Below are 26,643 nucleotides of genomic sequence, written 5' to 3'. Positions count from 1 at the left end.
TCAGCAGTTTTACCATCTGTTTAACAGACAGCATTTAGAAATGACACTCAAGTTATTTTCACTAATTCTCCCTTGCTTCCAAAGATATTTTCAGAGCTTCTCTAAAAAGCCCAGAGCAAAAGTGTCTGTTTTTCCATTTATAGCTCATACTTCTTATATAGACCCAATCTTATATATAGCTTCCTTAAAATTCATAGTCTACAGTAATTTTATAACAACTTTTGTATAGTACTAAGTGCTTACTACTTTGAGACCCTGTGTTTAAAAGTTCATTAGCAAAGTAATTTAAGACAGCCTTTTTAATTGGTTTTTTTGCATATGAGAACTCATTTCCACACAGGTTACAGAAAGAAAAGAAGTCATTTAATAGAGCTGACACATACTTAAACACAACATGAAGAGAGAAGTTGTCAGAAATTAATAATGCACGTTTTATTTATCAGGAATTTGAGTTCCTTTGTTTTTATAGACAGATGTGCTAAATAAGCTACCATATACAAAGCAGAGATATCAGGTTTTATAAAAAGCCAAGATGTGGCCTCCGATATTGAACCAGCCACCATTTGAAAAAAAATCAGAAAACAGCACCAAATATTTGGCTAGGTTGTATTTCAACAAGCCATTCCAGATACTGTCAGTTAGCTTCACAGTAGTATAAAAACATACAACTTTTGCATGCCTTTGTGGAAGCTTTTGTTCCAAATCTTCAGACTTCTAATGACCTTTGAAAAAACCACTCTTGTAGAAACAGTTCCAGGTGCACTTGTACCTTTATCACCTAACACTATACAGTTTAACACAGCCAAAAAATGCAAAACTCTTATCAGATAAACATTAAACTGCAGGTAAAACTGCCTCCCTGAAATGAGCAACAGATAAAACAGACTTTAAACACACTGACTAATTAATACTCTGGGCCAAAGTACTCAAATACACAGTCAACTTTTTGGTCACTTGTCAGAGCAAGAGGGAACAAACAGAATTTTAAATTTTAAAAATAACAATATAATAATAAAATAAATATAATAATAAAATATAATAATAATAATAAAAAACCCCAAACAAATACCAACCCAGACAATTTGCCTCCAAAAGGCAGGCAGGCAATTGGAGCATCTCTGCATCACAGTCTCACTCACGGGCAATTTATTAGGTGCAGGTAGAGTGCTACACAGATGCACAAAATCAGGTTGAGCCTGGAAGCTGCTTTTTCCAGCCCTAAATATAGACTGGAATAGTCAGCCCAGGCTGTACAAGTAACTGACCCCTTCTAAGAAGTTTTTTGTGAGCATGGGCCTACAGCAGGGCTGCATGCAGACTGAATGGCCTCGCTCTGCTCCCACGCTTGTCCAGCATTTCAAAAAGCATTCTTTAATCTACTATTCTCAGCTACTGTTGATCCAAACTCAACACTAACTCAGGATTCCCCAGTGCCTTTGCACCAGTGGGCAGCTGGTGGCTGCTGCCAGCCGTGCTGCAGTTTTCCAGCTGCAGTTTTCCATGCCCTTTTGCACCCCCCCTCTCAGCCTTCAGCTGCTGCTGATCTGAACAGGAGCCCCAAGCTCTACCTACTGACCTCTCCCAGCTCAAAGTCTAAAGCTACTGCTGCCAGTCCTAAATGTAGACACAGATGACCTGGCTAGGGCAGAACTTACTATTTTGCCTTGCACTGTGCTATGCTCAGGTTATAAATCCTATCTGTCCAAAACCAGTCTGCATGAACTGTCCTGGGATGCCTCAATATCTATGACACAAGGCAACTACAACACACATAATCCATCTATAATGCTCATACAACAAAAGCAGTATTAGTATTTATTTCAGGTAAGTTCAACATTTCTTAAAGTCACACTCCACTTCCCACATTAGACACGGGTTTTATTGACCTATAATTTGCCAGATGTTAACCAAGTTGGATTTATTCTTTATAAATTACATATCTGTGCCCAAACTCACTAGGAACAAATGATTACTACAAGAGCTGGCTAAGGTAGAAGCTCTATTAAGTAATAGAGTTACTATTACTTAGTAATAGTAGATAGTAATAGTAATAGAGTTGCATAATAAATTCTGCAAACTTTTCTCTTCAAGAAGTCCTTGTACTTCTGCATCACTGAACAAGGCCTTCCCCCTTACACTAGGAAAAATGAGGTCTAATATAATCCAGTTCTGTTTCTTTACACATTCCTCTTACTGAGTAGCTGGAGTGTCTCATTTGCATTTTAATCACCCTAACTTCAATGACTCCAATTCAGGTTTGTATGTAATTTCAGCCAGCAACTTGCTGATCTCCTTCTTAACTTCTGCTTGCTTGTGTTCCAGTTGATACAGCTGAGAGAGGCCCCAGGTCTCAAGAAATAACTACATCCATCTATAGGCTTTTCAGTTTATTGTAAACTGAAAAGAGGGGAAGAAAGCAATGCACTCTCTTCAAACAGAGATGATTACAGATACAGAAAGTAACACTGAAATGAGCAAACAGCATTTTGCTGGCATATTCCCAAATCAGCATGTTCTGCTCATCACAGGGAGTGATGAAGAAAGTTCACTTGAAACAGACACTTCACAGAAGTGCAGGGCACCCTTCAGACAAGGGTGCAAGTCAGTTGTAAGCAAGTGACTTGCCTGAAAAGGCCAGACAGTTTTGCTTGCTTGCTCCATCTGTGAAATTCATCTGCTTCTTGAAGATGAGAAAACATGTGTTGGAACAGAGGGACATTCTCAGCCCAGGGTGAGGGGAGAACTTGAAAGACCATTTCTACCATTTGATCCTAAGTGGCTGCAAGGGCTGAGCAGGCACCCAAGAGCCCAGCAGGCAGATTAATGCTCAGCATAACCTTGTATCCTTTCCCTAGGAATGGCTAAGAGCAGATGCTTAAGGAAATAATAAAAGCAGCAGTTAAGAATAGTACTTCCTCTGATATATTCCCCAGTTTCTAATGAGTAAGTGGTCAGGAACTTTTAAATCCTGACATTAAAATACATATTGATGATGTAACACCCTTTGATGGACTTATCTGACCTCTCCTTGAAATCCATTTCTACTTCTGGTATGCACATCTTGCAATGTGAGCTCAGAAAAACATAAGAGAACTTTTTTGTCTTATGAGTGGATTCTCTGTTTAAATTCACCTCCCCTGAACTATGGCTTTATAAAACTCCCTTTATACCACTTTTTTTTTCCCCCCAAAGCCAAGAAGCTCTCGGTCTATTTAGTGTCTCTTAATATAAAACTTACCCCAATCTTGTGATCCCTTCCTGGTATTTTTCTAATTCTTTCATACATGCTTTCTGAAAAAGGATGACCAAAAATGCCATGCAAATATGTGGGTTTGTACAATTCCATAACAGTGTTTTTAATTTTCTTAGTTTATTCCTTTCCTAATGAATTCTAACCTTCTATTTGCCTTTCAACCATCAACAACATTTAAGCTGACATTTTCAGCAATTCACTCACCATGACATAAGCTATTTCCTGACCAGTATGGGAGACCATTACCACACATGCATCATTAGCTGTTTTTCCTCTGTGTGCTGCACTTGGCATTTAACAACACTGATTTTCAAGTTGTCCATTCCACTCTCTAGTCACTCACTACCATGAGATTTTTTGCAACTTCAGAAGTGACAGGTAAATTGTCACTTTTGTTTCTTATCTTTTAATTAGTTGTTAATCAATGAGGAAGCATTTCCTGCACTTATGTCTTGAGAGTATTTTTCAGAACTTCTACTAGGGGTTCTTGGCAAATATTTTTAAAACCTTGAGTCCTGCAGTATCCAAGCTCACTCATATTTCCATGTCATTGCTCTGCATTTACAATTCATTGTGTTTGACTTGTAAGACAAAATTCCACTTTTGTGAACACAGACACCTATTTCCTTCCTTGTAAACACAAAATGTGTCCTATGGCTACCAATTCTATTCCATAAACTCTCTCATCCCAGACAGTTGCAGTAGCCTGTAGGTCCTGTTTTGGCAACTTAAAAATATTGGTATACTACTAACCATCTTCCTTCAGTAAGGGAATTTAATAGATTAAGATATTATTCATTATAATCAGTATTTGAAAAATTTTACAGTTGAACTTCTTGACAATTCTTGGGAGAATATGTGCAGGCATTATTGTTTGTTAAGAGTTTGTCTTATGCTATAATGCTTACAATTATTTCTTCATCACCAGAATACATTCCAATAATTTTTGTTTAACCTGGAGTGTTGCTCACATAAAGCAAAAAAGATGTAATAGTAAAAAAAAAAAAAAAAAATCCTTCCAGTGATCATGGCCTCATATCTGAAAGCCTGCAAGTTGTTTGGTGAGTTAGGGGTAATGGGAAGAAGGTCTCTATATTACCTTTGGAACAACTTTTACTTTAAACACATCCTTAAATGTATTCTAAGCCTTAAGAAACAGAGTAACTCTAACTTGTGGCTATACCAAAGAAGCCACACCATCAATGCTTCCCACTCTCTCATGGTAGATTAAAAGAATGTAAATCAACCTAAAAACCAGATAATTAAGTATTTATATCTGCTGTTCCAGAAGCTCTACTCTGCATAGTTTTGCAGTTTTAGTTTTCCCTTTTGTTAGCATGAGAAACCCACACAGACTCAGTTCAGCAGCAGACTATAAACACAGCGAGGTTAATCATAATTTGTGCAGAGTACAACCAAATAAAACTCCTTCTTAACAGGTACATGTAGCACTTGCTGCTGCCTAAAGAGTGCTAGAGCTTTGATACACAGGGTTATTCAAGTATTCTGCTACAGCCCAGACACTGCTCCTTAACAGCATTATCATATTCTGAAAGTTACATATGGCTCACTGTTGCCAAATACAACTTGCTAAAACTGACAAAAAATTTTAGGGATAGAGCTGATACCAAATAATATTAACTGATTGCTTCTTTAGCTAATGCTTCCAGCTATTCACAGCTAGTCTTGGCTGTAGGATTTATCCCATCCTTCGTGTGCAATCTTCTCCCCTCTGAAAAAGTTTGCTAATCAAAAGCTAAAGGCAAGAAGAAAGGTGAAAAAGCTGCAACAAAATTCTACTTTTAAACAAGATGGAAAATAGAAGAAATCAGTATAAATTACAAAAGCAGTACAGATCATTGTTACATAGACGATGAAAGTAGCAGATCAACAACTAATTATAACTTGTTAATCAGTGATTAACAGTTTCCACAGTCTTCCCTTTAGTGCTTTGATGCATAAACTTCTAAAGCTTGTCTGAAAGACAACATAGAATAACATTATGTGATTTAAGTCTAACATAGTTGTCACCATGATTCCTCAGAAAAAACAGCACCTTCCTTTCAGCCCCAGTTCTCCTTGAGGGAACCACCTCCCGTGACAAAGCAATGGTTCCACAGACAGTGCTGGAACACAGTTCCTCAAGATATGCAATACTGAACAATATGAAAATGATGAGGTGATGAGGTTAACATAGCACACTAGTATCAAAAGCTGTCAAATTGTGCTTTGCTTTATATTGCCTCTATAATCTTTAGTTCCACTTGTCTCTCCCACCTCTCTTCCCTGCACAGGTCAGGGACACTGACAGCCACGCAGCCCCTTTCTCAAGATGCAAAAAAAGGAGATGGCTGGGAATAAGCAGCACCAGTTACCTTCCACTTCCCTTGGCATTTCTCCCTGGTTGGACCATTTCCTTTTGTGAAGGAGTTTTGCTACAACAGAACCTCTACACTTCAAGAGAAAGCAAGAGAGAAGATGATCTGAGACTGTTCAGTCCTAACTTGTGCAGCGTTTATTAAGGATATCAAGGTCTTCCAGTCACATATTTAGATGAGCTGGAAAAGAAGTTAGTGAAGTGGGACATTCTCACCCAGAGCCCCTTCAAATTAATATGTCCAAAACTGAAATTTAGCACTGAAAGATTAATATAGCAACTGCCTTTACAAATACAAAGGGCAGAGTTTCAGAGTCTGCTGAAAAAAGATTTCCAACAAAAGGTTTCCTTCCCAGGAACCTAACTGTAGAAAAAAATATTTTGGTTATTTTATAACCTCTGAAGTTGGTTTGGTTTTGTCTGTTTTCTTTCTTTCACTCACTAGAGACAAAACATGAATAAAATCACAAGAGGACATCGCAGTGATTCCCTGAAATAGGAAATTATTTAAAGGAATAGAGTTACAGAAAGAGATCTGCAAGTGTGCTTATGATATTCACATTATCTAATCAACAGTGATACTGATGGGGAAGGAATGGCTAATGTTGACAGGGATGTCAGCATAGTATTATCCTTGTGGAAGAGATTAGCACAGGCTTTTTTGTTTGCTTTTTTCTTTTTTTTTTTTTTCTTCAAGTTTATGGTCTACAAGAAGTGGAAATGTAGTCACTGCTTCTGCTCTCTCTATACCTCTTGAAATTTACATCTATAAAATGAAAATGACATGTGAACTGTTCCCTTACTCACTCCTATCCTGCCAATCTACATCTGTGATGTCAAAGTGTTTCAGTTGCAGATGCATTTGCACTCGAAGCAAAAAATAGATGCAGTGAAAAAAGCTTAAAAACAGAAATAAAAAGTGGAAGACAACCTTCAATGCTGCAACCCTGGACTACCTCTTCCTACTGCTTCACATAAATGAAATTCCACCATCTACTGCAGAACCTATTGGGTATTTTTCCAATAAAGATCAGCAGTGGCATGTGGACCATCACCATTCCGCATGTTTCAACTTAATTAAAAATAATCCAAGGCCAGTTGTCACCAAAATGGTGTTTTGATTTTCTTTTTTTTCTTTTAAGTCAGCCTTTAACAAGCTGTTGATTATAGAAAGCAGGAAATCTGATCCGAGGTGGCTGAAGGCTGGTAGCTGGGTGAGTAAGAAAAGAATGCACAGACCTTTTGCTGCTTCAGACTCTGGAGTCTCTGACCAAAGCACTGATTTGATTTCATGACTGCTCTGAACAGATAGCTGACATTACTAAACACTACTCCAGTATCAACTCGTTAAATTTGAATCCAGACTCAGCATATCAATATACTAGGCCAGACTAACTGGAGTCAAGAGAAATATTTTGGGAGTTGTTTATTTTTAAACCATGATAATTGACTGGACGATGTAATTAAATTATTGCCACAGAACCTATTCTATTTGTCACAACGATTTAACAGCAAATAGATTTTTTTTTTAATTTTATTTTATTCCAGTGAACTGCTGTAAAGTCAACTATGGTTTTTCCTTGGTATGGTGGCAGCAGCTTTTATTGTGTTTGACAACATTTTTAAAGGACATTCTATAAAAACTGTTTTTACATAGAGTGAGAGGACCATTTCAGGACTAAAAGGCATAAAGGAATCTGAAACAAGTACACAGCTATAAAAACTTCAGTGTCCAGTTTTCTGATGTCAGAGATATTTTTAATTGGCATGTAGACATGGCACAAACCTAAATATTTGCAAACACACAAAAGGTGCAACATAACTACAACAATTTGAGATTCAGATTCTTTGTTCTATTATTTTTTCTTTTTTAATTTGTCTCTCACCTTCTAGTCAGAAGATGAAATCTCAAGAATTCAGGAAGCTTACAACATGCTGCCCAATGACACAGAAAAACAGTCAACTGCCCTGATAGAAGCAGTCAAGCTACCAAGTGCTTTGAAATGTTAAGTCCTTAGATTTTATGTCAATCCACTGCTCCTGGGAACTGAAACAAATATTGTCAGGCCAGCATCTTATTAGGTTTTCTGGAAATATTTGCTTACAATCTAATCCTGGACTTGCTTTTTATCTAAATGTAACTTACTAAAATTCACTCTGTACTAAAAAATATTTATCTTAGATATCAATTGCCATTAAACACACAGGCTAGCACTGGAAGCTGACAAATGTACTTCATGTGCATGACTCAACATGTTTCCCTCTTTACAAAACACTTTTTAAAAATAACTGGATCCAGACTACTTAAAATATGTCATGATATGTTTGGGCTTATTGTGCAATTTACCATCAACTTCATGTTTTGATTTTGGGATAAGTAATCACCAAATGAGGCACAGTGATTATCTGTGATACACCATGATTGTTATAATTAGGCTTAAACATTGTTCACTGTTTACAAGAAGGAAAATGTATTTTTCCTCCAGCTCTCTTTAACCAAAAAGTAATACAAAATGCTAAAAAAGTCAAAAAAGTTTAAAATCATCTGCTCTAAGGACAGCCTGAAAATTACAGGTTAATACCTCCAAGGTATTTATATTACTGATTTAGAAGGGGACTGTCACAACCTCAGATTTTTGGCATAAAGCCTTTTGCTTAAATAAGCATGTTAGTTAAATGGTAGTAATGTCAATTTAGAGAATGAGATCTTAAAACAACTAAATTGTTTATCTTTACAATAAATTTGTAAATATTATACGTTGCACTTGTATCAGCATTCAGTTAATACTAACACATAATATTGTCTTCACAATGTTAGTTAAACCAGTCTTAAAATCCACATTTCTTGCAGAATTAACAATATAAACTGCCTTAAGAGTTAAAAAGAACAAACATACTTCTGCAGTTTAGTTGGACATGAGCTTCATTACAAAAAGATGTATTTCAGCCTCCCAGACCCAAGCACTACAATTTGAACAGTAATGTTGTTGGGAGAGGTATTAAGTTACCATGTACTGCTCAGGCTGAAGTAGTGGTTGGAAGGAAAAAAAAAAATAAAAAAAAGGAAAAAAAAAGAGGAAACTGAAAATTCCTGTGGTTCAGGGCATATACAGAAACAAATGGTATTCACAGTTTCTCTGCTCCAATATTACTTATCTTTAATTCTACATAAGGCAAACTGTTCTGTAAAATGAAACCTATATGAAATAAACAGACTACAGTAATTCACTCATTTTTACCTCTTATATGCAAATTATTTTACTAATTACTTTTAATTTCTTGGGAAGTAAAGTTATGTATTTAAAACCAAAACACTTCATCTCAAGTTTAAATAATTCCCATGTCTAGATAACTGGACAAGAAAGTCCCTTTCAGTTCCTGTAAACAGGAAATTATTGCTTATAATATATTAAATAGAGGTATTTGACTGTAAAGACCTATTCACCTACACTTCTGTGTTTGCCATATTTTAAGAAACAAATCTTAAAATAAAATGTTACAGATTTTGTAAAAATCCTAATGCTGACAGTACGACCCCAGGAAATTCTGAAACCACTGTGTTTATGTCTCGATCGTAAATTTCATTTTCCAGCTAAATTTCAGCTGTAAAACACTGTCAAATTTCTCTGTAAACCAGAAGACTCACCTTATGGGGCTTCCACAACGAAGTGCTAGACATTTCCCTTTTAGATGTTCCATATCTTTTCTTAATACCAGTTGTTTTTCCTTCATTCCCAGGTTTGAACTGTATGTGCAACTGAGACGTCCTTGCACTGTGACATTTGTATTTCGGGCTGGATAAACAGCAAGAAACTTTTTGATGGGATCCTTCCAAGGAAACACTTCTTTGCAAAACATAATGGGTTTTGCTCATCTGTGCATTTGGTCTTTCTAGCTCCTTGATATTAATCCGAGACTCTGAATCTATTTTTGAGGGCAAACATGCAGATGTGCTACGTGCCAGTTTTAAATGAGGATATTTTGCACTGGAGTTCAGATTTAACTCTGGACTGCAACAGCCATTAACCATTTCACTGCTTGATGCAAATGCTCTCTGAGTGAGATGAACTGAAATACATGAGAAGCCATCAGATACATCTTCACAAGTTGCCTGCTCAGAACTATCCAAAATTTTACCTTTGTCCTGTAATGATGTATTCAAGTAAAGTGGTCGAATGTCTCTGACTTCACCAGAAGAGCAAACTGTCTTGGACAGTCGAAGTCCACTGACTGCTGTTGAAAGGAAGCCCTTGGAAAAGGTGTGATCTTTTTGTGCCAGATCACTAGGAGAAATAATTAGTTTATGGGACGTTTGGTAGGAACCTCCATGTGGCAGTTGACCTGAGCTTACTGGAGAAGCTGGAGGAGTACAGGAAGGACTCCTAGGAAAGAACACCAGTGATGAACAACGTCGCAGTGGAATCTTAGTTTTCTTTCTCACTGACAAACCATCTTGGTCAAAAGCAGTATTACTTCTACACTGATTTTCCTGAAATGAGTTGTTGCTAAAGGGATTACAGTTGTTTGCAGTACTCCTATACGTAGAATCACCATGAACAACACTACTACAGAAAGTACCATCGCTCGCTGAAAAAGTGCCACTACCACTGTCACTGATGACACTGTTGCTATATGAACCTCCATCACTTGTGGTACTTGCACATGATCCGTAGTCACTGCCAGCACTGCTGAATGATCCACTGTCACTGGCTGCAATACTGGTGAGACTGCCATTGCACGGAGCAGCACGGCTAAGAAGGCCATCATCAGACTGATAATCAACCACAATTCTAGTGCCACAATTTCCTTCATTCCCAATCCCAATGAATGAAGTGTCTTCAGCAACAGCTACAGCATCACCAGACCGAAAATATCCACTGTTCCTTCTAGACTGCAGAGAAATGTGCAGGGAGGTGCTCTTTTTTATTTGCAATGAAGAAATGGCTGCATTTTCCTCTCGATTAACAACTTGTTGCATTACAGGTGCACGAGCAACTTGTCTAGAAGTCAGTTTCATTTGGGTAACATTAGGAGCCAGATTCTGAGATTTTGGGAAGTAAGTACAAGTGTTACTATCCAAAACATCTTCAGAGGCTTCTGATAATGGATCCGTGTTGCTTCTTTGGGCAGCAAAATGCAATCTTAACCGTCGTGCCATTTGTTCTCATTGCCACGCATGTTAACAAATGAAAACCACAAGGATCCTTCAGCAGAAAGGCTACAGGCAGCTGTACAGAACCTAGAGCCAGTACATCACAACAGTAAAAGCCCATAAAAGTCACAGTCTCTGTCCTGATTTCCACAAGATACTGGTGTTAAAAAAATACACACTGTACCTCTTGAAATAAGTCAGCCATTCGTTGAACTGCAGTTTCTGGACCGTCTTTGATTGCTTGCAGTCAGAAAGCATTCATTTACAAAGCACTTGCATTCCAACCACCTCAGCTGCAACACGCTCACCAACACTACTGACCTTGTTTCAATTATGTATTCTGTAATTTGCATAAATGAATACAATAATAAACTTCCAGTCCTTCCAAGTTTTAAGGAGCAAGTCCTGCTGCAGCTGCACAAGCTGAGTCAATGTGTCCGTACTTTCCTAAGCAGCGTATGACTACTAATATTTTTACCCATAGGTTTAGAATTACAGGAAGTTGGTAGGAATGAAGTCCCATATAATTGAGTATCAAGTCTAGGATTGAATTTCCAAATAGTAACCATGCTAGCAAACTGCTGAGGTCTGATTTATGCATAAACCAGTGAAATAAGCCTCTTCTCCCTTAACAAAAAAATATTTATTTCTGTACTATTACATAAAACGTGAAAAATCTGGCATTATCTCACAATCTACAGGCTGTTAAACAATCACACTTTTAAAGAAACTCCTGCCAGTTCACAGTTTTCAGCAAGGTACAACTGAACTAGAATCACAACAAGTTATTCTCATTAATAATTTGGCATTTATTTTCAGCCAGCCATATTAACCTTTTCTTTCATATTTAACCTTTCCAGATTACATCTGTTAACAGTAAAAAGAAACAAATTATCCTTCCAAACTGAACTACCTCGTATTCTTTGCTGGAATCCCACAATATTTGGGCATCCATTTGAGTTCAATATGGCATGCAAACACACAACCAGCTCAGCAAACTTCAGAACACTGATCCAAGTGTGCACAGAGAAAAAGACAAATTACCAAGCACAATTACAGAACAAAGCTATTCAGTATAGTTACATATTAACTGTCTCATATATTCGTAGAGAATTAATTTTATATTTTAGATAAAATTATCAGCATGCCAAGAACTTAATATGCTGTCAATTCTTAAAAGACTAAGAGGATTGTGAATTCTTAGCAAATGTTTTACTGGCTCCTATCATCTGAAAAGGTCCTTTGCTGGCACCTAGTGGGGCTTTTGGAAAAGACAATCTTGAATCTTAACATTTAAGTGGTGGGTTTTGTTGTGGGTTTTTTGTTTAGGTTTGTTTTTTTTTAAAAAAACAAACATTTGGCTATGAATGTACTTTTGGATACAGAAGCCATGTGTGATTCAGTATTAGACACCACCACACTAACATGAAATTACTTAGTGCTGCTGAAAAAGTGCAAACAGAAGAGAACAGTAGGCCATTTATACTTTTATAGGTCATACTACTAGATTTTTTCTGCTCAGTATTTATTTAACCTTTACTGTATTTTAAGTTCGAAGGCAGTAAAATTACCATTTATACCTCCTTCCCAAAAAAGAACTAAGAATCAAATTCACAGTACCCTGTTTGCAAGCAACAAATTTGTGTTCTAATTATACCCCAGGGCCAACTTAACCTCCATTACCTGAATTCCATTATTAGAATGCAGCAATAAATGAATACTAGCTTATTCATAAAAAGCCAACAAATACAATAGCTTATTTCATTATGCTATGCTAAGTAGACTTCTTCTAATGTTGGAGGCAGACTGGGATGGGAAAAGAGGAAAATGCCATAAAAGATTCTTTTGGTCATAGGTTCAAAGAGTTACATTTGAACTTCAAGCAATGTATTTAAAAAAAAACAAAAAAACAAACAAAACCCACAACAAAGCCCCACCCTAATATATGAGTGAAGGGTAAAAAAAATGCAGTTTTCACAAACTCTTTTGTCCCTGATAAATTAGTAACACAGTTTGTAACATGGTCATGTGATACATAACAAAATACAATCACTTAAAGATCCTGTTTTTAGTAAAAGAAAACAAAGCTTTCTCCTCAACAGATTATCTAAAGTGTTTTCTCCAACTTTAGTGAAGAATTCTTCTCCAAGAAAATGATACACTGACAGATTTTGGTGACTCAGGTTTAAGATTGGGGGGAAATTTCTCAACATACCCTTGGGTATAATAACTATCAGTATAGACAGCCAAGTACAGCCTCCTTAGCCAACATAAAATAGCTTTTAAGATGCAAAATTCTGTCTTACTGAACTAGAGTTGACAGAAAAATAAATTAACATCACTGCCTTCTCCAGTATCAATAACAGATTCTGGCACTTGATTTGAAATATACATAATTGTGCCAAATTATTGTAAGACAGGAAGAGATAGCAAAGTGGTCTCACCCCTTCAGTGGTCCATCTCTTGAGTGGCATCTTATTGACACTTGTGGTCCATTTCTTACTGACAGATTTTTCCAGTGGTTTTTTAAGAGTATCAGAGCTGAGGACTCCACAAACTGATCAAAACCCTTACCCTGCTAATGGTTTGTAATAAGTCAACAAAACCAACTGGATTTAGTGGTCCCTTCTAAAATATAACACAAGTGTTCTTTCCAAAGTTTTAAAGGTGTTACAGAAAAGATTTCAAAACTCCAATTGTTGGCTATATAACCAATGCAGAATGACTCTGAATTTAAGAATTGCACTGAAGAAGAAAAAAGTTTTGAGCCTGGTTTCCAAGATAACAACTTTTCTAAAAACCAAAACTGAGGTATTACAGGTTTCAGATTACACACAAAAGTTATAGGGAATAAAAGGACTTCAGACAAATTTTTGTAAAGAGGAAATTATCCATTGGGAGGAAGTGTCCTAAGTGTAAGAGACTTTCATAAGAAAGGCAAGCTGATTAACAATTAAATCCACTAGAGCAATGAAAGATGAAACACCTTCTGATGATGGCTGCCTCCTAGCAAAAGGAGTGCAAGGCACCTATGATTTCTGACACGTGGAGATAAATGAATCAAAGTGGGGGAGCTTGAGAATGCTAAACCATCACAGCTAAGGCAACAATTTGACTTTTTTAAAAAGCTCAAAGCACCTGGGATAGAAACTTAGTGTTTCTGAGAACTAAAGAGAAGTACAAAGACAGATTTTCCCATTGTGTCAGTGAGGATATGGAACAGATGAAAAATATTGGGATTATTGTAGAACTACACAGTGACTGACAAAGTCATGATTGTTTGATCTCTAAATATAATCATACACAAGAAACACAGCACCATTTCCAACTCACTACTAATAAAATGTTATATTTGCACCTCAGACTAAACAGGTCAAACAGTTTAGCATTCTTTCTTTAACCTAGACTAGATAGAGAATTCTCTTGGTGGAAACCCCAAGGAAAGCATACGTTTACTCCCACGAAAATCAGGAATGTAACTCCTGGGAATCATGTCTCCTGGCTTCCAGTGGGTGGCAGTAACGCTCCAATGACTAATGGACAAAGTACTCCGACTTTATGAGACCACACTGTAGCAGCATCTAACCTGCCATGTAAGCCACAAATTGTGATCCCCCTTTTTTTTTTTTTTTCCAATAAAGAGACACCATACTTTAAATACTGGGCACAGGTAACACCACCGCTCAAGAAGTAAATAGTTTGGGCACTGTGTGATGCAGGACCACCATAAAAGCTGGATTACTGAATATATGCAGAAAGTATTAGGAAAAAACAGTAAATTTTCCATAGGCAACACACTATTCAAGCTCAAAGAGATCCTTTGTAACAACTCTCAAAATCAAACTGCGTTCAGGGTACAAACCAGAACCCTGCAATTAACTTCAAATTACAGCAGAAGGAAGAGTTGTACATCCCAGTGAGAAAAAACATCTGTGAAGTGGTCCTAGGATGCCAGTATCATGACTGAACTGCTACCAGCCTTACTCATTTGCAACAAAACATACAAGCAGAAAGACAGACAAGGAGACATTTTCACATGTAAAAAGAGCAGGATTTTTTTACTGCCCTGAGAAAATAAATGCACAAGCTACCCCTATCTTATTCATGAGTTGTCATTCAGAGAGTGGCACCTATCTTCAAGATCCACTGTCCACTTGTCAACACTTTCAAAGAAAATACACACATGATTTCTTTCATGCAGCTCCCACACACTGAAGAAGCTTCTCACACCACATAGAGATACCAACAATGTCAATATTACTTTGTGGAGAAAAATAAACATTCAGTCCAAAGCTTTCAACACCAATGAAGAATTTGGCCCTATCATTTGAAAAGCACTCTAAGAGCCTGACACCTTTATGAGTTAAAGCACATCAGAAGTTAAGAATAGTAATACAACTGCTTCAGAGCATTGCAAAGTGTGGTAGTGTCAGAAAAGTAAAGAAATCAGGTCTGCCTTGAGCTTTAGGTTTCATTATAGAAGTTAAGATTGTTTGGTGTGGGGTTTTTTCATCTGTTTGGTGTGGGGTTTTTTCATCTGTGTTGAATCTAGATAAACTTACTTCTGTTCCTGATGAATACATTGCAATATTAACACAAGGACCTACCAAACGGTTTTCATCAAAAACTTCAAAAAGGAGTCTGTGTTTCTGAGGATTAACCTGGAAAAGAGCAATGAGTTAACAGTTAATATTCTGAATTCCAGCAGCTGTCTTCAGCAAAATCTCTAATATTTACCCAGTAGGAAAGAGATACATAAAACCTAAACTGAACAGCATATCTACACCTTACTGCCATTCCACTGTTGCAACACACTTCTAAACCAATGAACAAAGACTGGTGCTATCCCAAACTGGTTTTAAATCCATGTTTGTGTTTTTAAATATTCATGGAATAAAGACAAAGACTGAAAATTTGAGTCTGGCACAAATAAAATGGTTAACAAATGTATTTTTAAGAAAAGCAGCTTGTGAGCCCTTCTGAACACCAATCTGACATATTTCTGATTTTAAGCTGAAGTAGTGATAAAACATTTTTCCTGGTATGTTCTTATATCCAACATAGGTAGTAAGGCTGTAAAAAGCACTTACTCTAAATAAGTGTTCTTCATTCCACTTGGGGTTTAAGGACTACAGAGAGGGGAAGAAAAAAAGAAACAGCATTGGTTATAGTAACAATTCTATATCAACTGTCTTATTTATTTTGTTTTACATCTGTTTTATCCCACACAACAATCCACTTACATAGTACAAAAGCTTTAACCTTGCTATTGGAGGTGTAAGTCATAAGAGTCTTAAACCATTTCATACATTGCAGAATAAAGACAATTTATGCATTCTCAGATTTTGACTACAAAAGCCAAAAAGGGTCCATTATACATTGCAAATCAGTTAATTTATACTATGCCTTCAGTAATAACCACTGCCTTCTCCTCAGTCCACCATTCACACTGCTCACATGAAAAACAGGTTAATCTAGAAATTATGAATTCACAGCAAATGCTAAATCTGTAAACAATGTAACCTAGCCAGGCCAGGCACAGGTGGGCCAAACACAATATAAACTCCTCCAATAAATACATTTTCCAGTTGTAGCTACCTTAACAAATACTACAGATCCTTTGAACTCTCATCATAGCCATAGAATTATAAGTAAGAAGGGAAAACAGGAGTCATTTCACAGTCACATACAATAATCACAGCCACTGTCTGAGAGCAATAATTCAGAAAAGTACTTTCTCTCTTATATATACAGTTTTTCTTTTTTCATTGATCTATAAGTCACCAGTGGTAACACTGACTTTTTCCTGCAGCTATTCTAGAGAAACAAGTAGTGTCAATACAGATGAACTGTGCAATTTGATGTTGAACCACAAAAAATTGTTTGTATGTCCAAGGTGACCATTGTACAGCAAGAGAGGCTCATTTCATTAAATATTTTTTTAAAAATCAGAACAATACAGTATTCTCACAAATGATGCAGCTTTGAAAGAGTACTCACCTTTTTAGTATTTCTCTACCTTTCACTAAAACTATTGAAGGGAAAATACCAAAACAATCCCATAACAGTGTAGGTCATGGAACATTCCTTTCCCCCATGCCCCTTCACTCAAGTGACATAATTCTCATACTTCCTGTGGTATTAATTTTTCCTCTGGAGTGTGACCAAAAAAATAAACAAAACCAGCACATGCACAAATTTAAGATGGCTGACCTTTTTAATAGTTTTTGTCTGAACACTGGTAAGGACTCCATTCACTGGATCATACACTGTCACTTTCACATATGGGTCACTAGGACAGGGAAAGAAAAAGATAAGCATGCTGCTACACATCCTTTTTTGTCAGCATTATTAGCATTTGAATTTTAAAAGGCATAAACTTTTAAAACAAATAAACTTTTAAACTAATAAAAGCTGTGAAACAAGGAGTTGCAATTACTTTATGAACACCATACACATTTGTACTTACAATCATTTTCTAAATAGTTTTAGAGATAAAACCAATCTAATAATTGTTACTGATTATGCCCATACTAGCTATGCCATTTTATACCATCACTACATATTTATTCTCTCTCCTCTTTTACAGTTCTTATTTCACTTGGACAGATTTAATAAATCCTGGTGCATTTCAACAAGACACACATGAAAAAAAAAATCAGTTGTGACCAAAATGTGACCGACTCATGAACAAAGTCAAGACATTCACTTATTCACACAGAGAAGTAACAAAAGGTGACAAAGACTGCCTGCCATACAGCAAAAGAGCATATTGTTTTCACATTTAAATAATTATGAGAAAAGCCACCCTACTTTTGTTTAAAGTAAAAAAACAAAATGCAAGTGAAAAATATTCAAGAGAGACAGAGACTGTCTGGCTTTAGGGAAATTGAGTATTGCAGAACAAATTTTTCTAATGCTAAACTGGTGTTGCACATTCTGCTAGTGCTAAAATAACAGCATTCCTCTGTGGATGCCAAAGCAGCTGACTGCAGAACCATTACTAAACCCATCAGTACTTTTCTAGACACTGTACATGGGTCAGAAGAAAAAGTCCCTTAGTACAAGCAGCGTGCTGTCACTCAGCAGTTCCACAAGATCCTACACAAAGCATTTCAATTTCAAAGTCTGATTTTTCCTGTAGTAAAAGTTACACCACTTGGTGTGTTTCTTCCCTTACACTGTTAACTTTTAAATTTGTACTTACCCAGAGCCTGCAGCCACTGGCATGGGTTTACCTCATCTATAAAATTGGGGGATGGTGTTCCTTTACATATAATTTGAGTTGAAATAGTCTTGTTGCTACCAGTGCTTAGGGTTATGTTCATTCCAGGTCTTTAAAGCACAGATGAAACAACTTAGATTTTAACTGGACCCTTTTTATTATGGCTGCAGTCTGAGATTTGCATCTATCCTCCAGGACAGAACAACTTTACCTGGCAGAGAATGAATCCTTCCCACACACTGTTTTGCCAATGCATAAGATCTGTCCAAGTGACTCTTGGGCAAGGAAATAGCTATCTTCATGTTTACATAGCCTCTAATCATTTTATGATGTTACCTGTCATAACAGTTCTGATTATTTTTTTTTATTTTGAAAGAGGCACAGCCAGATTCACCAAGATCTAAACAGCTCTAGAAAGAAAATAAAGCAGCAGCTGTCCTCTAACATGTTAACCACATATATTCTTACCTTGCTCCTAAGATATCCTTCTTGGCCAGGCCAATCCCAGCTATAACCTTCACCCTGACAATTCGAGTGTTCTCCTAAAATGCAAAATAACATATTCAGGATGCATTCAGATTTATTTTTCAGATTTTTCAATTTATAAAGCTAAAGCAATTATTAGCATAATTTTGAATTTACACCGAAAGCTACAGACTAAGCAATGCAGTTACTTTGCCTGACAGAAAACAGCTCTAAGTTCTAGTAACAAATTTATTCCATCTTTATGCCTTTTGAAGTCTTACCATCATCATATGGTTGTAGACATGGAATCAAAAAAACTGGGTAATTCAATACAGTAGAGGTTTGGGTTTTTTTTGTTTTTTTTTTAATTAATTTTGTTTCTTGGTGTTCTAAAGGAGTGGAATTTTTATTTGAACTCTGGTGCTTAATTGATCCCACAGGACAGGATTGTTAACCTAGCATGCAAGTGCTCCTGATAGCCTTTTTTCTTAAATTCTGAATTGTTCTGGCAGTGTCATTTTCCCCTTGCAGACTGGATACAGTATGCATGGACTGCATAGCACACACATGAAGACCTTCTCCTTGGTCAATAATAAAAGCACCCTGTTATTGCCACATTTAAACAGCCCACTGACTTCTGCTGCTCCCAACTGCTCACAGGAAGGAGAGAGTCTGGGAGCAGCTTCCACAAGCAGTCCCATCTTTCTGAGTGAGTAATTCTTAGCTGTCTTTTCTACAGAGCAGACAAGAACCTTTGTGAGAACGTGCTCTGAAGAGTAAAAAAAAATTTGGTGCATATGTGCATAATCTGTTAGGACACAAGGAATGGGTTGCCATTAACAAGTTGCATTAAGCACTCAGACAAATGCAGATGGACAAAGTTTTCACCTAATGGTATCTTGGCATTCAGAGGGTGAGAAATAGACTATGACCATAAATTTATTTCCTAGGGGAAGGAAAAGGGTATCAAATTTACCAGTAAAGAACACTGGAAAAATGCAAGAATAAAGAATTCTTGCATCTCTTTATTTTACAGCACAGAGAGGCCACACTCAAAATAGTGGGATTTCTGAAATAACACATCAGCAAAATAAGAGATTTTTCAAAACAAAAAAACCCTGTTTCAGTTATACATCAATCAAATTATAGCTCCACAGGAGTGATTCCACCCCTCCTATTAATTAATAAAGCTGTGCAGAGTCTTATGGCTCATCTGATATGCCACTGAACTGAAGAGGAGAAAAAATCCCTAGAGCTGTGATCATGCCAGAGGAAGAAGACAAATGAACACTGTTTCTCTGAAAAGCAAAAAGCTTTGCAGAGGAAGGACTGTTTGTTGACAATGGCTTGTCAGATACACTTGTGAGGAAAGATGATCCCATCTAAGTGCTTGAAGAGTTAAAAGATACCAAAAGCAATGGATGAAGCAGATGTTGTCCCTGGGGCCTTCCTGAATTCCACATATGATTAAAAGTGCTTTCAAAAGGAGACATGTAGGAAGCCCTTGGAAAATTTGCTTTATCATTGGTCTCCTATATAACCACAGGGCTGGACTCTCCAGGAGGACTCTCCCTTTATGAACCCAGGAGGGGTTCATAAAGGTGACAGAGAAAACTGTATGCTAATCCTGAGGCAGAGCCTAAGCTGAAAACAAACCATTAAATAAAAATAAAATCAACAACAAAAATTAGTAGTTTCTCTCTACCTATATAGTTAGAGATTGCCAGTGGACTCAGATAAACATCTACATCATCATCCACTGACTGACACTCAATTGGTCAAGACACTTCCAGCCAAATCACAAGTCTACCTTCCACCTTCACCTCCAAGACAATTGTCTCCTACTAGGAAATCCAACAGTTCAGAAAAGAGAGACCTAACAACCAACCTCACCCAACAGTGACCACTAGCATGTGTCCTAAGCTTTCAAACTTCTTAGTCATGATCAAGCTTTAAGGCATGTAACATTACCAATGTTTTAGGGCAGCAACAGAACCAGATTTAAGACAAAATAAGCACAAAACTGTTGGCATCGAATTAAGAAGCATCATTTGTTAATATTTTTGTGTATCCCAAATACTTTAAAAGTCCACCCTTGCCTTATATATCAAACCAGCATGCCATTTATCTTCTACACATTCCTTGGCTTCAGTGGCATTCAAAATCAGGCAGCTTGGGAGATTGTTCAAGCTGCAGAGCACCCTGTGTGCATTTCCAGTCTCACTTCTGCACTTCATTGTGTGCCACTGCCCTCTCCCAACAAGATGAGTGAGGGTCTTCAGTCACAGTCCACAGGACACAACAATCTCAATCTTCTTCTCAGAAAATGACCAAGTGCAGACATTAGTGTAAGATACAATGCCCTAAAAGACAAATATCTTCTCTTGCATCTTCATTTAGTCACTTAGACTACAAGCTTTTCTCACCTAGTCAAGCATAAGAAAAGCAAAGACTTAGATACTTTGGAGCATCCAGGAGTCAGGCTTAACAGGGCTCCAAAACAGTCAACACAAAGGAGAAATAAGATTCATACTCCTCATATTTTCAAGTTGGCTTAATCACCCCATTTGTTTACTTGTATCATAACACAGATCTGAATTGTCTGAATGTTATTTTACAAAAAAACAAGTTGGTTTGTACATAACCTCAGAAGCCACAAACCTGAGGCTGGCAAGCTGAAGGTTGATGCCTTTCACATGCCTTGCTGAAACTCTTATTTGTTTGGGGTCAGTGCCAAACTAGGACAGCTACAGGATCTTAGCACAACAAAACAACTAAGCAAGTTGCCATCTGCTTATGAACTGCCAGGTAGAATTATTCTTCTAGATTAACAAAACTAGTTTTAAAAAATAGAATCTCATGTGTTCACAAGACTCTTAACCACACCTCCTTTTCCACTTGCACTATTTCCACTCATGCCTCTCTGCCCAAAAATCCTACCACACAGCTTTTTCTGTATTTTTTTAAACTGATAGGTGATACTGAAGGGTCTACTTCTTCCTTTTCCAGGCTATAAAGACTAGAAACTTCAGCAAAAAAACCATGCTAGCTAACAGGCAATACTTAAAACATGAGAGAATAGGTTCCCAATTCTCTGGCCACAGTAGTGTGCAAGACAGATCAGAAGAATTCAGACAGCTCAATCCAAATGCTGACAGAAGTGCCTTACACTGGAAGGTCCCTGCACATCCTGTAGAGGCTGAGGCCTGCTGACAGGATACAGTCTGTGCTGTGACCAAATGACCCTTTCTCTCCACTCACTGATGACAGGCAGAATTGCTGATGACATGCTGCTGCAGCTCACAAAACACACTCATCTCAAAAAGCAAGGAACAGCCTAGGAGTTCCAGGACAGTTTGAAGCTCATTTCATGCAGCCAAAAATAGGGCAATGCAACCATTATGCAGTCCTGACATTACCTTGAATGGGTCAGTCTGAATTCATTCCATCTGTACAGCTGAAGAGACAGAGTATTCACTGCTGCATCCACAACTTCCCCCAGCAACCATTCCAGTGTCTCACCACCCTCAGAGTAAAGAATTTCTTCCTCATGTCCAATCTAAATCTACCCCCTTGCAGCTTAACACTGTTACCCCTCATCCTATCACTGCACGTCCTTGTAAAAAGTCCCTCTCCAGCTTTGCTATAGCCCCTTCAAGTACTGGAAAGACACTGTAAGGTCTCCCTGGAACCTTCTCCAGACTGAACAACCCCAACTTTCTCAGCCTGTCTTCATAGGAGAGCTGCTCCAGCCCTCAGATCATCTTCATGGTCCTCCTCTGGGCTCACTCCAACAAGTGTCCTCCATGTCATTCCTGTGCTGGGGGCTCCAGAGCTGGACACAGTATTCCAGGGGAGGTTTCATGAGGGAAGTAGAGGGGGATAATCCCCTCCTTCGACCTGCTGGGCATGTAGATAACCAGTAACTTAAAAGGCATTCCAACCTGTAACACTCTGAACTGACTGTCTCACAGAAATCTCTTCTGTATGCCTATTAAAACAGTTTTTAAATGTGTTCTCTACACAGCAAAGCAAACATCAAGTTAATAAAGAAGCACATCCAGAACTGGATACGGTTTCATTTCCACAAAAGTCACCACGAATCTATCTAGATTCTACAAATACATATTCAGATGAGAAGTGCTTGAACTGTTCATCTGGGGCAAGAAAACAGCATTTGTGAAGAAATTTCAAGCTTTAAAGGAACTTATAACTTGCTCACAACTTTATCCCAATAGAATAGTCTTGCTTGGGTTACAGCTGTAACCAAATTCACATGGCAGGAAATCCATGTTAATCACAACTTCAGAAGTGAAGTCCAAGACAGAGCAAAAGACAGAAGAAAAGGCATATGCAGAATAAAAAGGTGAGAAAGAAGGCATAAATTAAGAAGTAATGAGATGGTGGTGACTCAAACCAAAACACTGAACAAACCAGAAACTACTGATGAAGTGTGATCCTCCTCTAAGTCCCTGAAGACAGGCTCCAGCCCATGGGTGCCTACACCTGTGTATGTGCCTGCAGCCAGAGTGCACTGCCACTTCCACAACTGTAATCCAGAAAGTATTTCTGGATTTGCATATTTCTATGCAGACTAAAGGTGGTAAGATTCACAACTAAACAGAAGAGTTGCAACTTGCCCACGCAGCCTCTAACAGGAAGGGAGGAAAAAAAAAACAACCCACCAACAAACAAAAAATTAACCTCAAAATGTTCCTTACACACTGAAACATTGTTCCACCAGCAAGAGGCATTTACCATTGCCAGTCATTAATGCCTGCAAGATCCAATTATTCAGAAAATACAGTTTGACATGTGTAAGATACATCTACAATTAAGACAAAATTAAAACAATTGTACAGCAATAGAAGAAAAAGGTTCTTAATTAGGAGTAGCTTTCTTCACGGTACATATCTGATGAGCATTGAAAAATTAATTTTATTGGCTTTTCTATTTTAATCTTCGTTTTTTTCTTTTTCAGTACACTTCTACAGATTCAGACAGGATGTAAAGAAACACCATAACCAGTATGGTTAATTTAATGTAGAACATAAAATGTAGTATCTACTGGACTACTAGATTGCTTTTCTTGAGGAAGCCAATATAAAAATACCAGAGTAGTCTACAAGCACACTTGGTAGTAAACAACTGCTCAAGGCAATAACATCCTGTTACTCTTTTGTTCCAGCTAGATAGGTCAAGAAACAACTGCCACTAAATCCAGCCAAGAAAGAGAAGAAAAGGATATTACAATGATAAAAGAGTACAGCAGCATCACTCTTCTAGATTCTGTTAAAAAAGCTTTAATGTATAATTCCTCATATTAAGTTTCATACCTTGTCTGCAAGCAGTGCAGATATAAACAAACAGAAAATTCAGGTTTGGGTATGTGCAGATGATGCAAGCTGAAATAAATATACCAATAGTTTGGAAATTTAAAACCAAAAACAATAAATAGCCAGGCCCAGTGAAAGAGCATAAAAAGGAAGGAATGTTCAACAGGCTAAACATGTTCCATATCCCATGCAGGGTGGTCCAGAAGGTCAGTAGAGGGGAAGAAAAAGAAAAAAAAAAAAAAAGACCTTATCAACCATTACAGTGTTCTGCAGTGCACATCCACACAGACTGCTGCCCTCATTAAGGAACAGCTACAAACTGCAAGAATAGTACTAAGAAAAAGTAGTAGTGAAAAAGATGCACACTACAAATGTATAGTTCCTTTTACAGTGTGCCTCTCACTCAGCTGTGCCCAGCTTTATCCTGCTAGTAGCTTCTATTTTGAGCATAAATCATTGATTAAAGACTGACATCATCACACAGAAGGCTCTGAAGCCTAGAAGCAGCTCAGAAATGATGCTGAAAGCTACTTACAGGTAAAGTGACTAAGTATTTCAGTGGAACAGACAGCTTCTGGCATGTGCCAACTTTAGTAATTGAAACTGCTGAGCTTCTGTAAGTTAAAAAAAACACCTTATCTTAGCCAGCTTCCTAGCCTGAATCTTCCACCCAAGAGCACTATATTTATTTCAAATTGCATTTAAAAGTTCGGGTTTGTTTTGGTTTTTCCCTTGAGACCATTAGTGACCCTAAAAGTTACACTCAAACATTTTATCTCAACAAAAACAAATTCTTTAATGGCATTTCCTGGAGCAATAAGCTGTATTTTGAACTCAAATAACCATTTCAGATTCTGAGCAATTAGGGATTTGGCTCTTCTATTACCTACAGAGAGATTAGAGGTACCTACAGTGAATGTTTTCCCTTAAGCAGTCCAGAAGGCACGGATATTCTTCATCTGTCTAACAGAGACCTTCCTCATATATTAGAGGCACTAAGAATATTAAATAAAATTCTTTACATGTCAAACAATTAAAAAACTACACAACATAATTATAAGATCAGGCTACCTACGAGCACTAATATATCCTATATCCAGCTAGAGCTAGATAAATTGAAAAGTTTACAGTGTGAGAAACAGGGCCAATAAAGGTATGGTTAAAAACCTACCATCTAGTTTGAAAGAAAACATTTCCCCCAGAACAGTGAGCCCTAGCTGAAGGAATTCCTGTAATATGCAGACCTTGCAAGTGAGCAGATAGATGTTTAGATGACTTCAAAATAACTTTTGTTAGCATCACCAACTTATTTCACCAGGAGGCAGAAAGTGGGAAGACTTAGTTGGGTTCCTTCACAAGCCAGAGAGCACTCTGCTCCCCCTCTTTGGTGACCAACAGAGCCAAACCACTTTTCTTTGGAGAAATTCTCTCAAGTCAAGCTAAGTTTTAGATTCAGGAAGATTCCTATAATAGAATTACATTATTCTACCTTGTAAACATAATGAAAATCATTAACTTCCACCTGCCAGTTACAGACCAGTCATATCAACTCACTAAAAACTTACAACATTGACTGTACCACAGGAGCATTTTGTGTTCATAAAAAAAGGAAGTCTTGTACTTCAAGAAATGCTGACTGTTGCTAGAAATTGTATTTACACTTCCATTTGATTGCCAGTTAAGGAAAGGGTTAAAGAACATAAGAAGCCACTAGCAGAGTTACCTATTTGCCAACACAATTTTGTTAGAAACAAAAAAACACCAAACAAAAAAACCAAACACCCTTCAAACAAAAAAACAAACCCAAACACTTTAAGGGGTGTAGTATTCTCAACAGTCACAGTGTTTGTTAGTTTAGTGTGAAAGGTTTCAAAAAACACAAACCCAGACACATAGGATTGTTTCCAGAATCTATCAAAGCTCCACAAATCATGCTGCTGTTCAAAAGAAAACCAAAACAACCCACCAACAAACCCAAAACAAAACCAAAAATCTCCCCAAACCAGCAAGTACCACCCTTTCTACAAGTGTCTAAACCATTTCAGGTGCACTGAATTTCAGACCACGCATTGCAGTGGTGAAGTACTTCTCAGTCTATAATTCAGAGGATTTCTGAAGGAAATGTGTGTCTATTTTTTTCTATCTGAGTCTTCCCCATAAGAACAGAGTCAGATGGAGCAGACACCCAGCACAGCAGTGCTGGGGCAGCCACAGAGTTCAACCAAGAACAGAGGCACTGGGCTGCCTCAAGCTCAGACACAAAGAAGCCAAACAAAATTACTGTTTTCATCAGATGCAGTCCAGAGGAACACTAAAGCATGTGAGTCTCCAAATGTCTGAAAGACTTCTGGTCATCAGCATCACCTCCAAAGCACAGTGATACAAGGATTGTGGGGTAAGGTGTACAGAAGTGAAGACAACAAACCATATATCCTGGGTTTGCTGACCAGCAGCAAGCCAAGAAACCTGCTATAACAACCTATAAACAACCTACTCCAATAGTAAATGGCAAAATAATACAAGTGGAAAGTGTATTTTTGCCTGGAAGTTACCATTACTAGTTTGATCCTTGAAAAAGATTGAATGTAATACACTCAATAAATAAACAGTAAGTCCTTAATTCAGGCTTGGAGAGCAAGGACTCTGACACACAAATTCTTTAATTAAGCTTTAATTAATGAATCTATGTATATAGACCAGCAGCACCATTTTATTAAATGTGATTCCAAAGTCCTACAGTCCAAGCAGGTATTTTACTAGAACACAAAAACACATGCATTGTCATTCTGAAGAGCTCTTTAATAGGTGTATTTTTAACCCAGAAAACTACAGAAA

General features: G+C 37.4%; 1 protein-coding gene across 2 annotated transcripts in view; it reads right to left on the bottom strand.

The window, feature by feature from the left end:
- NEDD4 (NEDD4 E3 ubiquitin protein ligase) overlaps window positions 1–26,643 on the bottom strand; it is a 59,032-nt gene that overhangs the window by 28,072 nt on the left and 4,317 nt on the right. Inside the window, exons 2-5 of one of the 2 annotated variants that reach the window (XM_071755118.1) lie at window positions 18,476–18,549; window positions 16,996–17,074; window positions 15,873–15,911; window positions 15,390–15,443 (exon numbers count right to left, since the gene is read on the bottom strand). In XM_071755118.1, the coding sequence (XP_071611219.1) occupies window positions 15,390–15,443; window positions 15,873–15,911; window positions 16,996–17,074; window positions 18,476–18,549 (246 nt within the window). Of the gene's footprint in view, window positions 1–9,276; window positions 11,832–15,389; window positions 15,444–15,872; window positions 15,912–16,995; window positions 17,075–18,475; window positions 18,550–26,643 lie in introns of those variants that run through there. The other variant, XM_071755117.1, reaches the window with a different exon arrangement.

Source organism: Heliangelus exortis, chromosome 11 (genome assembly GCF_036169615.1).
Source record: "Heliangelus exortis chromosome 11, bHelExo1.hap1, whole genome shotgun sequence".
Taxonomy (NCBI): Eukaryota; Metazoa; Chordata; class Aves; order Apodiformes; family Trochilidae; genus Heliangelus; species Heliangelus exortis.
Note: the sequence above shows the minus strand (reverse complement) of the source record. Positions and strands in the feature narration are given on the sequence as shown.